The sequence below is a fragment of the Buteo buteo genome, chromosome Z (genome assembly GCF_964188355.1).
Source record: "Buteo buteo chromosome Z, bButBut1.hap1.1, whole genome shotgun sequence".
In the NCBI taxonomy this organism is placed as follows: domain Eukaryota; kingdom Metazoa; phylum Chordata; class Aves; order Accipitriformes; family Accipitridae; genus Buteo; species Buteo buteo.
In genome coordinates this window covers 33,183,341-33,196,455 of record NC_134204.1, presented here as the reverse complement: position 1 = coordinate 33,196,455, position 13,115 = coordinate 33,183,341, and the positions used below count along the sequence as shown (strand labels likewise).

Sequence of the window (13,115 nt, the reverse complement as noted above, 5' to 3'; positions counted from 1 at the left end):
CTGCAAGGGCATCCTCTCCTCCAGCGAACCTCCTCCCCTCCTTCCTCACTGACCTCGGTGTCTGCAGAGGGTTCCTCTCACATCCCACTCCCCTCTCTGCTGCAGGTTCCCCTTCTTAAATCTGTTCTCCCAGAGGTGCTGCCACCGTCGCTGATGGGCTCGGCCTTGGCCAGAGGTGGGTCCGACTTGGAGCCAGGGAAGCTTCCAGCAGCTTCTCACAGGAGCCACCCCTGTAGCCCCTCCCCTACTACCAAAATCCCATCACACAAACCCAAAACAATTAATTAAGGGATTGGTCATTTCATATAACCCTAAGGTTTTTACTTTGTTAGACAGAAATCAGGATGAAAAAGCAGGAATAAATAGAGTTGTAAATTTATAGCTGAAAAGGCTGGTATGGCAAAGTATCTCCAGGGGCCTACTGTTGAAGATTTCAAAAGACATTACTAAGCTTACAGTATGGACAATATCTGGTTTAGCATGCCATCTGAAGCATCTATGTGATTAAGTAGCATGAGGTAGTCACAGAGAGTGAAGCGTTTGTAAGGGTGAGCGAGCTTCAACTCCCAGTGCTCCAGTGTATCTGCTCTCAATATAGCTGGTTTTCTTCTAGGACTATAGATCCTACTGGTGTATGACTTGTAACTTGCAAGGAATGTTTATCCTGATATTCAAAATATTTTTACATAAGGTTTCTCCTTTACAGAACACAAAATCTCTCCGTTGATTGGGAGAATGGAGAACATGCTTTACAAGAGGGCATGAGGAGGTCTGAATTTGTTTAACTTAGTGAAATGGAAGCTGAGGGAGCTTATGATTACAGTCTATAAATACATTAAGCATGATATCAAAAGGAAGGAATAAAACCCAATAAATTTGGCAAAATAATAATCACCTTTAAATTAGTCTTTAATACAGGTTGGTTGAAAATGAAAAGCCAAATCCTATTTATTGGACAACAGGTAGTAAGTGCTTATACTGTTATCCCTCAGTATACTTCTATATCCCTTTCCAGACATTTTTTCTGCCTGATCCGAAGAAAGAGGCTAAATACAAAGAGTTTCTTACTGTAGCAACAGGCTTTTTTCTATCTTTTGAGAATACTGAAGCTGGGAAAAAAAAATTCATTCAGCTCAGGTATTTCAGGAATGGAACATGGAGACTCCCCAGTTTCTAAACAGCAGTCACAGACTTTTGAAATGTTTGGTGCCACGTTTAGTAAAAGAGCATAATGTTAATTGGACATCATTGGCATGTGTACTAGCTCAGTACCAGCTAGTGTAAGTGCCTTAGCTTTGCTGGTCCTAATCATATCTCTAACCTTAAACCCAGACACTGTCGTAGCCCAGAGCCCAAAACAAGGCAAATGAAGTATAAAAAACATCTCCTTTGATAACACTTGTCCTGGCTTAGGGCATCTTTCAGAATACAGTGCAAACATGGTGAATGAAAACTAATCTCTTCTCCTTATCTTATCTATCTTAGCTGGCATTCCTGATCTACTGCTGAATCAAGTTTTTAAGTCCTTTGCAAGAGATGTAGTTCAAATCCTAGTTTAGTCCTGGTGGAGACACTCCAGCAAAGACAAGAAATAAGTACAAACTATTCTTGACTTCTGACATTACTGTAGCTCAGAGTTCTTTACATGATCCAATTTTAGCAGGCTGACTCCTCAACCTCTCCTGTCTCTAATTTTAACTCTGCACTCAGCCATAGATCAGACATCTGAGGTCAGACCAGAATAAAAAAAAGTTATTATTTTCTTATCACAGGTCTTATCCTAGGCCAGCTGGCTTTATACCATCCAGTAGGGCAGAGATTTTCAATGGCCTCTGTTGGTTCATAATTCTAGATCCATCCATAAGAAAGGCTGAGTATTTAGCTTCCCTTCATATTCTACAGTGGCTTCCCATTTTACAGTCTTAAATTCTAGTTGTCTCCATCTTCGTAAGAACACTCTGTTTGTCAGACAGCTTTTGACTGATCAAAATGCACCCTATTATTGCCATAGGACCCTTTTCTAGGAACCTCCTGCATTCAGTCCCCTTTATTTTTACCTGTAGTACACTCATTCTTTCGGAATTATCCTTTCATATCTTGCAGGAAGAAATAGTGTTAAGCCAATATGAAACTAAAACAAAACCCAAAAATGAGTAACTGATAGTTTATATTCCTCAGCTTCCTAATACTTTCTCTCATTCTCTGCTTAAGTTGCAAACTGTTCTTTGAAGGACTGTTTTACCTCATTTGTCTGCAGATCACTGCTAATATGTGGAGCACAAGATAACGTCAGTAATAATAACACACTCTTCAGTTTGCAAGTTTATATACTGCCTGACTTGAAGAAAAATAGCATTTTCACATTGCTATCTTCATTGCGTCATTTTCTTGTATAGATTTATTCTAGATCTAGGATAGTTAATATTTTAAATGCATTCCTTTATCATTAAGTAAGATTTGTTTTATTTGTATAGACCATGTATGCAACCAGCCCATATTCTGATCCTGTTGTGTCGATGGATCTTGATCCCCAACCAATTACAGATGAGGAAGAAGGCTTGATTTGGGTTGTTGGACCAGTTCTTGCAGTGGTGTTTATCATCTGTATTGTTATTGCTATACTTCTTTATAAAAGGTAAGTTTACTTTTTAGTTTTCTTACCAGGTGTGTAGCTTTCTGATATACTGGCCATTTTATAAAACTGTTCCACACTACATTTTTTTGTACTGCAGTAGAAACTGTCATTGCTTTGGGGTATTTCCAGATTTATTAATGGTTTCAAGAACACTGCAGAAATTTTAGTAGGTTGACTGAAAGTTTCCAATAATTACAGGTATATGGGTACATTCTTCTGCTGATGACACTCTATTAACATTCTGCATTTATATGTTTTTTTCCACTTTGCATACATTTGTGAAGAAAATATCTGCTTGCATATAAATATGTATGGAATTCACACATTTGACTTTTTAAGACTTATTTTTAGATGTGTAATAGTAATACATTAGGGGTTACATTCAGCATGATGTTAAATGTGATTTTCCTCTCCACTCAAGTAATTTGAGTTTTTACTTTTGACAGTTGGCCTCAATTTGGCAGTGTATCTATATGAATTTGAAGCTCTGAACTGAGAGATTAAACAAACATTAGAAGCTGTTTTCTACTAATCTTGCAATGAGATCAAACTTCCCTTATTCTTCTTTCACTGTCTATGACACAGATGTAGGTTTGCTATTACACAAAGGATTTCCTCTGCCTTACAACATACTGGAAGAAAACTGTGTATGATGCCTGAATTTATACACAGCAGTTTGTACAGTGTAAATGAGTTCACAGGGGTCAAGATATTTAATCAAAACCAAAGCATCAAACCCACAAAGTTTATTTTAATGTTTAGATTTTTTTCCTAATACATTTTTGAAAAATACTGATAAAGTATATTTGGGGAATACTGTAAAGATGCTGTGACCTTGCCAGGGGGCGTGCACCAGGGATAATTTCATTAAATGGAGTATGTCTTCTAAAACTAATGGCTATGATGCTGTCCCCTGCATATAAATATTTAGATCCTGCTACCCTGTATGCTCTTCGCACCCTAAGTGTCCCCAGTCAGATAACTCTGAAGTTGCATGTAGAAAGCTGCCTTCAGGTTTTGGAAAGAAAATTCTCTGTTCAGCAGTAAAAAAACAGTCCAGGGTTAACCTTAGCTTTGGATTCTAAATAGATATACATTTATAGAATGTTCTTTAGGCCTGTAACCATACAGCGGCACAATACACAGTCTATTGTTTGCAGATACTATGTCTCCTGAAGGTTTCTATTAGTGGCTACAATCTCAACCAATCTAATTAATTAGCAACCAATGAACCTCTGTTCCTATCTGTCACTTCAAAAACTGGTCATTAGAGATGTGCTAAAAGTGAAATACTTGTTTCTTCTGATTATTTTGGAGTACTAAAAGTAAAACTTCTATACTACAAAACAAATCCAAACAACGGCATATAAAGCAGATGTGTAACGGCTTCTGGAAATATTGATTACTTTTATGGAACTGTAATAACAATCTTTGATTCTATTACCAAAAAAATTATAGGCACATTCCACAAATGAGCAGGTAAAATTTGTTCATCCTGTAGTGTGAAGAGATTGCCATTCGTTGAAAACAGGGGGTACGTTTTCCATCTGTTATTCACTACTGGTACTAGAAGTATTCAGGCAAATGTCCATATGTATTTATTTTTCTATTTTCAACTATAAGCTGTAAATTGTTAAACTGCACTGATTTGGCAAATTACCTCTGAGAAATGATGACTGCAGTTTTGCCAGTCTGTGGTCCTCTGTGAACTTGTCATTTCTATAAAAAAGTAATATATCACTGGATATTTTTTTTCTAGAGTATGCAACCTGGATGCAAGCTAACAGCTAGAGTTTGATAGCTTTACTGTCTGTAGAACAGCAATAACTAGACAAGACAGTAGGGATATTTAGCATGGTGCTTTGAGAAAACAGTGACATTTAATTTCTGAGTTAACTCTGTTAAAGGGAATTACTGTGGCTACATTGGAAATGGTAAAAATACACAATAAAAAGTAGGAAATGAAGAAATTCTCATGGACACAGGAAATTTTACAAGTATATGTCTAGGATATATTGGGGCATAAGTGCAACAGGTATGATGGGGAGAAGAAAACAAAGGATAGACGATATCTGTCTAATAGATGAAAACACATGGGAAAAGTATTAAAAAGGGAAAGATGGTGTTGAGGGATGTGCAGTGGGAAGAAGACGACTGGGAAATGACCATGTCTTTTGAAGTGCAGTGGATAGTAACTCAAATAATGGTCAACTATGCTTAATTCCCTTTGTCCATAGAAGCTTTTTGAACAGACTTGGACTGCTAATCTCATGATTTACAGTATTACTTTTACATTTTAACTTCAATCATACAGAAAGGATGACTGCAGTTTCTGGAGGAATCATTTTAAGGGGAGAAGTCTTGCCTTCTGTTAAAACAGGTGCTATCACAGATAGTGTGGATAAGTTGCATGGGTTGGTGTGAAGCATATTTAACTGTCTCAAAGATTTGGTGTACATATTTGACCCCTTTATTATTTGTTGGTCAGTTTGTATAAAGATTATTGCCTCTGCATTTACTCTTCTTAAAATCTGAAAGCAAAGGTACTGCATAGAAAGATTTTTGGATCATGTATTAGACTATACCCAAAAGCTCATTGCAGCTTAAAATTTAACAGTAATAGATGGGGAAAATACTGAAGAGTACCTTTTGTTGTCATTGGATGCAATATAATATCCAACATAATTGAGGCCTATTAATGTGCTGTGTGCAGAAGAGCTCACAGTTTCACAGAACCAAAGGGTCACACCTCTGGAGATTGCCCCATCCCAGCCCTGCTCAGAGCATGGCTAGCAACAGCAGGTTGCTCAGAGTCATGTGCAGGCAAGTTTCAGTATATTGAAGAATGGAAACTCCACAACCTCTGGGCAACCTGTTCCAGTGTTCCAACTATCCACACAGTAATTTTTTTATTTATTTTTTTTTTCCCCTGAGTTATGGATGAATTTCCTACCTTGCTGGAGTTGATGTCTTGGCAAACGGAACTGACTTGGCCAGTGACCAGTTCAGTGATACCACCCTGCAGTCATAGGGAAGGGAGACAATTATTTTGGAGCAGATCTTTAATCTATTGGACTTAAATCTAAAGATCACGTTTAGGGATCTAAGTAAATTAACTAAACATCACTTTCTTTTTGGTTGTATTCTTGCCCTCAAGAAAACATTTTTTTGCTGGTTTAAACATGGAATAAAATATAGAGCATAGTAAGATTTACACCCAAAATCTCAAACAAGGGCAAACACTTAGCTAGATAAAGAGATGGTGCAGGCTAAGTCTCCCCTAGAGGCAATGCCTAACCATTATGAGGGCTGTTTGAGTCACAGTTTATATCTCCAGGTAGTTTTGATAAAGCACTACCCTGCTGCAACCTACAGCTTAGGCAAACCTACAGTAAATACTTTCGACTCTCTTTTGAATGTGTGATATATGTTCAGTTACACAGGATTTAGATGGTTAGGAACCCAGTTAGTGAATGTTAAAGAGCTCTAGAAATTGTTCCATGTATGTCAGAAGGTGACAAACTAGAAACGGAGTGCATGTCCCCATGAAGCATCCCTTCATCCCTTTTTTTTTTTTCCCTCCAACATACAAATTTATGTGGCTATTCCTCCTGGTTTTTAAGAAATCACAAGTTCTCTAATTTCAACCTTTCGCTGATGAAGAGCAAAATGTTCCTCATTCTAGATCTTTCTAGAGTCAGGTTTGTTTGCGGAGTGGGTTTCCATTTACAGGGAAAAGAGATGAAAGCCATATTGACAGACTTTGTGTTGTTTACTCTCATAAAGTGCAGCTTCTTCATTTGATTCAGAAGACAAGAGCCTAAGCTTGAATCTTTTGAACATAGTAAACTTTGGCACTCTGAATCATAGAATCATAGAATGGTTTCGGTTGGAAGGGACCTTTAAAGGTCATCTAGTCCAACCCTCGTGAAAGGAGTGGGGACATTTCAACTACATCAGGTTGCTCAAAGCCCTGTCCAGCCTGACCTTGAATGTTTCCAGAGATGGGGCATCTACCACCTCTCTGGACAACCTGTTTCAGTGTCTCACTACCCTCATCGTAAAAAATTTCTTCCATATATCTAGTCTGAATCTCCCCTCCTTCAGTTTAAAACCATTAGCCCTTGTCCTATCGCTACTAAAAAATCAGTCCCCATCTTTCTTATAAGCCCCCTTTTAAGTACTGAAAGGCCACAATAAGGTCTTCCTGAAGCCTTCTCTTCTGCAGGCTGAACAACCCCAATTCTCTCAGCCTTTCCTCATAGAAGAGGTGTTCCATCCCTCTGATCATTTTCACAGCCCTCCTCTGGATCTTCTCCAACAGGATATAGTACTCCAGGTGGGGTCTCACCAGCATAGGGCAGAATCAGCTCCATCAGCCTGCTGGCCACCTGCTGAATCTTGAGCTATAAGAAGAAACACGCTTCTAAGGGGAAAAAAAATGTTAAAAGAAGCACAGAAATGAAAATGGGGGAATCTTAAGTAATGATGAAGGGTTCTATAAAGATTTTTTCATAACATGTGAGTAATCTGGTCATTGCAGACTCAAGGCTATTACAAGCTTGTAGAACCCCTGTTTATTATGATCAAGAGACAGACAGAAAGATACACAAACACTGTGTTTGCAGTGTGTGTATAGTAGAACCCGTTGGTGGGAGATGATAAATTATTTTCCTTGTTTAGCTGATCTTTATAAATCATAGAGTACTACGGATCTATATAGATCACTGTAGTCTTCAAGTACGTGACATTCCATGTAAATCTAAAAAGGTGTGTAATACTTTGTTGGAGAATGATTTATGCTTACCTTACTTTCCAGGGTGCTGTTAAAAATTTCTTGCCTTTTTATTACCTGGTTTTGTAAAATAGTTTTAAAAGTTTTATTTTTTTTCTTTTAGTACAAGTCTTATGTATCTCATGTACTTAACCTTGTTCTTCGCTTGCCTCTCTCTCCCTCTTCTACTCCCTTTCTCCTATGCCCTCCACTTTCATCTTTCCTCTCCTCCCTCCTCTCATCTCTCTTCTCATTAGAATGTAAGGGGGAACTACATCTTAGTGAGATGTCATTTGTCAATGTAATGTTAACATTACGTTGATAGCTCAAATTAAACACCCATTCTCCATTATCTTACTGGCTAAAATTTGAGGTGGCACTGCTTTGCAGATAATGTCTAAAATACAAGTTTTTTTCCAGCAGAAGAAGGTTCACTTTGGACTTGTGTCCTCCATTTATTCTGTGATTCCCAAACATTAGATATTTTGATGAACTGTCATTTCTTAATTTGGTTAAGTTATATATCTTTACTATAAGTCAACATTTCTTGCATCTCCTGTTGTCATGCTTACCCTGTTTGCTGCTGGTCAACTAACATTTCACCTTTTCTCCCCTCTTTGCTGCATTAAAATGGAGCAGTAAACCTGACAGGTGAGAAGTGAAAAGTAATCACCCTTCATTTAATCTAGAAAAGGAGACAAAAAGAAAAAAAAGTTATGATAATTATCTAAGACAAAGCATCTGTCAATCTAAGTGAATGCAGACAGTAATCTATCAATATGAAGGCAACTGAAAGATTTGTTATGTTGTTTACAGCACTGAAAAGTAATGTAACATATGCAGCCAAGTTTCACTGTGTTTTTGTCTCCATGAGGTACATTTTCAAGAGATGGCACAGCTATATGATGTACATATGGTTTTATTTGTGTTTTAATGAAGTTAAAATGGTAGTTCTTTGCTATAACCAAAGCTGTTGAAGGAATGCCTGGTTGTGGTTGAAGTGTTAGCTGCTCTAAATCTCCATAATGCTCCGTACACATAGACTCAGTGCTGACTTACAGTTCTACAAGTGAAAATTATATGATGATCTCGTTTATCCTATGTAGATTTTTTTCCACCTGTCTCAAAACCATTGCATAATTTGAAGGAATTGTGATGTCTTGTATAATCTGGAAAGATACAAGAAAACCAGAATGATCCTGAGAATAATAATAAACAATAAACCATTCTATTGTCCTAGAATTAGTCAAAATATTCAGATATATGATTAGAAGATATTTTAGTGCTTTTAGTAGATTAATATGATATTGTGCTGCCCAGTACTGCTGGCAGTGGAAAAAAAGGTAAATGAATCTTGTCTCCGGACAGTTCCACTTGATGCCTAGACTTCAGTAGAAGGAAATACAGATAAAAATACTTCTTGAAAGCTGCACCACACACCTTTGCTTAAGAAGAAATAACACTAGGGCATTGTGCTACTGTGGTAGGAGTTTGAGATAGTCAGAATCAAAAGTAGAAATGGAATTTCAACTTTCTCCATAATAATTTTTTTAAAAAGAGTAAAATGAGAAGAATCAGGTTTAAGTCTTCATCGTTTTACTTAAGAGAAGCTAATACATGTGTTAAGGTATTCACCAGAGAACAGATGGAATGTTTTTACATCAAAACACCTTTTTTTTTTTTTTTCCCCATAAAAACATATGACTAGTAATTTTCAAATAATTCCTGCAAGATGTTGCTGTTTGGATTCTTTGCATCGTCTTTGAATCTTGCTGTATGCACCTTTCTTGAATGCCACCAGGTGTTCATCATTTCAAGAACAGCAAGAAATCAGTTGGAGCATTTTTAAGAGGGGAGCTCAGTGGAATAATAACAGATTTAGCATTGTCATATTGTAAGTCAATTAGAATAAAAGAAAGAAAAAATAAACAACAATAGTGGTAAGTTAGAGCAAATATTGGATACCTGGAAAAGATTTTGCTATCGTAAGCCTTAAAATCATCTCAGTTCTGTTTTCATGAAGTAATTCTTTGCCGCTGTTTGCATCTTCATTTTATACTACCTGAAGAATATCAATCAGTTTGCATTTTTGTTCAGGAACTCACAAAGGACTAGTCAATAAGGATTCCACTTCATATTAAAGCATTAAATTTCCAGATTCCTGAATGAAAATGCAGAGTGGTAGATACTGTTCATGTAACATAGTTCTCCATAGTTCTTCCTTCTTTTCTTCCTTCCTTCCTTCCTTTCTCTCCTCTTTCTTCTTTCTCTCCTTCCTTCCTTCCTTCCTTCCTTCCTTCCTTCCTTCCTTCCTTCCTTCCTTCCTTCTTTTCCTTTCTTGCCCAGCTTGTTTTGGACAGATTGACAGGAGTACTATAATTGCAGTGAAAATCTTAATTTGCTCAAAAACATTCATACAGAAACTGAGCCTTGAATATGTAGGTGTGATCAGATGCATTAAGACTGTGTAGTGCAGCTCTTACAGAGATGAGAGGCAACAGAGCAGATTCTTACTTCCTAGAAAGTGAAAGGAATAGGTGTCTTCTGGGATAGGTGTCTTCTGTACTGTTCTATGTCATATTGAAAGTATGCAAAGAATGCAGGTTATTTTTTATAAGCAATGCAGAGCTGTGCCTATAAAATATGAAGTATTCAATTATAATAACTTGACGTGCTTGTTTTTAATTACAGGCTCAAGAATTGGCTGCTTTTTCATAAAGGAATAGCTAGCTAGCTTTTAAATTGGGATAGTGTGAATTTTTGTATGTTTTATGTTGTATCTTACAATAGTTAACTATTTGGGTGCCCAGAATGATGATCTGAAGGATCAGTCTAGGGCAGAATGCAACTATTTTCCCTCTGACTTTACTATATTTAGATTCATTTTGCCATTGGAAATTGTAGCTGCCCTACCCAACACGCATAATTATTTTACCTTTGCACTGGATGAAAAACTCTTTCAGAAATAAGCATCTCACCTTTAGAATATAATGATTAAACACTCAGGCACCTTTATTTGTCAAGCTAACACCTCAATCTTATGTTTACTTGTATTCACCTTCTCCATGCAGGAAGAGGGCTGAATCTGATTCTAGAAAGAGCAGCATACCCAACAGCAAGGAGGTCCCCTCTCACCATCCCACAGACCCAGTGGAGCTGCGACGCCTTAATTTTCAAACTCCTGGTAAGAGACAATAATAGCTCAGTGAGAACTCTGTGATCACAAACTGATTAGTGGTGCTGTTAGAGAACAGAAAGATTGCTTGTTTATAAAAATGTATTTTGATTGCTTATGAGTTTTTGCACAATGTATTTCTTTGTTAGTTTTGGAAATGTGCAATTTCTTTATTTAAAGAAAAATCCCGCATGAAACAAAATTAAAGTTCTGTAAAGACAACCCCAAAGTCACATATGTTGTATGGATGTGTTTTATGTGCTAAATTTCCAAGTTAAACCTAGCAATTCTAGAAAAGATTATTGGGAAATATACATCCCTGTATTTATTAACATTCTTACAGCTGCTGCTTTTTAAATAAGCTTCCCTCTTATCTACTGCATTATCAGGTAATCCATTAACATCATTGGAGTTTCACTACATTGCAAATTACAACACAGAAAAGAAATGCTATCTAGAGAAATAGTCTTGTCTTTTAAAATCAGGCTATATGTTAGGGTGAAGGAGGATATTAACATGTCAGTAGTTCTGAAGGTAGAAGCAACATACTCCCAAGTATTTTATTTACTTGTTTTATTTATTAAGTATTGTTTTCTTAAAGCTGTTTGGTGTGATAGTCAAGAAAAACCAGGAGAGAAATACGTAAAATATTATTGATTTTTTTGCTACTTTTTTATAAGTTGATGTATTTTTTTTTTAATTGGCTTTATTTTGATCATGATGTATTCCAGTATACTTGTTTTCTAGTACAATATGATTGCACACAGTCCTGGTCTGATGCTAATTTCTTACTGAATCTTCCTGATTTATCAAATTTATTATCAAATTTATTATATTAAGTACAAATCAAATTGTGTTTATCAAATTTATTACATTAAGTACAAAAATAATGAATTCAAGCTCATAAAGGCAGGAGATTAAGTATTTGAGATGTTGAGAGATTAGCTGCAGAAGCTGACATACTAAATATTACAAAAGGGTTAACTGAACTTGCAAATCTAATTTCTGATCTTCTAAACAGTGTCTATATTAGGATAGTGTTGCCCTAGCAGGAGTAGATCTGCAGAGCATGAATTTGGGGCTAAAGACCATCTGGTGCCTCCACAGTGTATGCATATGGCAGAGGTAGAAAGGGAAGAGTCTGGAGGTTTGAGTTTTACCCCAGTCTTGCTTTTTTAGTCTGTTCCAGTACACTGAATGCTCTTCAGCAGCTGGGGCAAATTAGGTGTGTTTCAGGAGTCATCTTCTAGTTTAGTTTCACCTGAATATGGGAATCTTGTTGACATGCTCTGGGACCTCTCTACAATATGAACCTAAGTGCAGTAAATGGAAATGATTGAAAGTTTTGATTCACAATTGTGCTTCTGAGACTGCAATATTAATGTAGACTCATCCTTATTGAGCACAGGTTTCATATGTTATCCAGCACAAAGTTTTAAAGGTAGTTATAGAGATAGAAGTATACACACAAGTCTGTGAAATATGAAAAGAAAAATTATGGTTTCTTGCACTTTAGCTTATGCCTAAAACAAGTCATTATCTGTATGCATATATATACTGAATAGAGTGAATGGCTTAATAATTAGGTATATAAGCATAATTTTCTGCTGTCCATGTATTTAGATGTGGAGTCTTACCTATCCATTTAGTATTTATCATAAATTGAAATAAAATGTGGGCAGGAAAAAAATGCTGCCAAGTCTTAAAAACTTTACATATAAAATTAATCTATTGTAATTAATTCTAAATTTACATTTAGAATGTTTAGAATTTACATAAGAAATGGCAGAATTTGTGGCACTTGTAGACACCATAATTCCACCTCATTGATCTGAAAAGAACTGGAGAGGATGGAAGTGTACCTTTCCTTGCAGTGCTATAGTTTGTCTGGGAAGTTTGCAGTTTTCTGTGAAGCTAGATGAGCAGAACATCTGCAATCCATTTCTACTATGAGGTCTTTTTCTTTGCTGTAAACGTTTTCACAAAATGGAGAATTAAAATCATTATTAAAAATATAGTACAGAAATCAAATTATGATCTTTTTTGCTACTATTGTACCACCTAAGACTCCTAGGCACAGGTCAGGCTGTTACATTACTCAGCATGTAACCAAATATCAAGAACAAAATTCCTCCCCCAGGAGATGTCTCTTGCTGTGTAAGACTTGCTAATTAACATGTCCTTAATATGTAATCCTAGCCCCAGTGAAGTCAAGGTACAGTTCTTGGGCTAGTAAAAGCAGAACCTCTCTTAACTCACATTAACTTAAATTAGGGCTACCATGTCATTAAAGTCTGGCTGAATTTAACTTAGATATTTAGATCCTGCTGGAATGTTTATCCAAGTCCACACAGTAACACACCATTAAATAACATGCAAGACAAAGCTTTTCAAGACAAATATAGAGGAAACTACAGAAAGACTGTGCATTCAGGATACCAGTTTTGTTGGTTTTGTTGTTCTTTTACTCTCAGATTTGTGGTTTTTATTTTCTACCAGGTAGCAGAAACAGGTAGTAGGATACTGCTGGG

At 36.5% G+C, this 13,115-nt stretch overlaps 1 protein-coding gene across 2 annotated transcripts in view; it reads left to right on the top strand.

The window, feature by feature from the left end:
- Positions 1-13,115, top strand: part of PTPRD (protein tyrosine phosphatase receptor type D) — a 376,703-nt gene that overhangs the window by 277,964 nt on the left and 85,624 nt on the right. For both annotated transcript variants that reach the window (XM_075021650.1, XM_075021649.1), the window contains exons 19-20: positions 2,475-2,635; positions 10,481-10,593. In XM_075021650.1, coding sequence (XP_074877751.1) covers positions 2,475-2,635; positions 10,481-10,593 — 274 coding nt within the window. The remainder of the gene's footprint in view (positions 1-2,474; positions 2,636-10,480; positions 10,594-13,115) is intronic.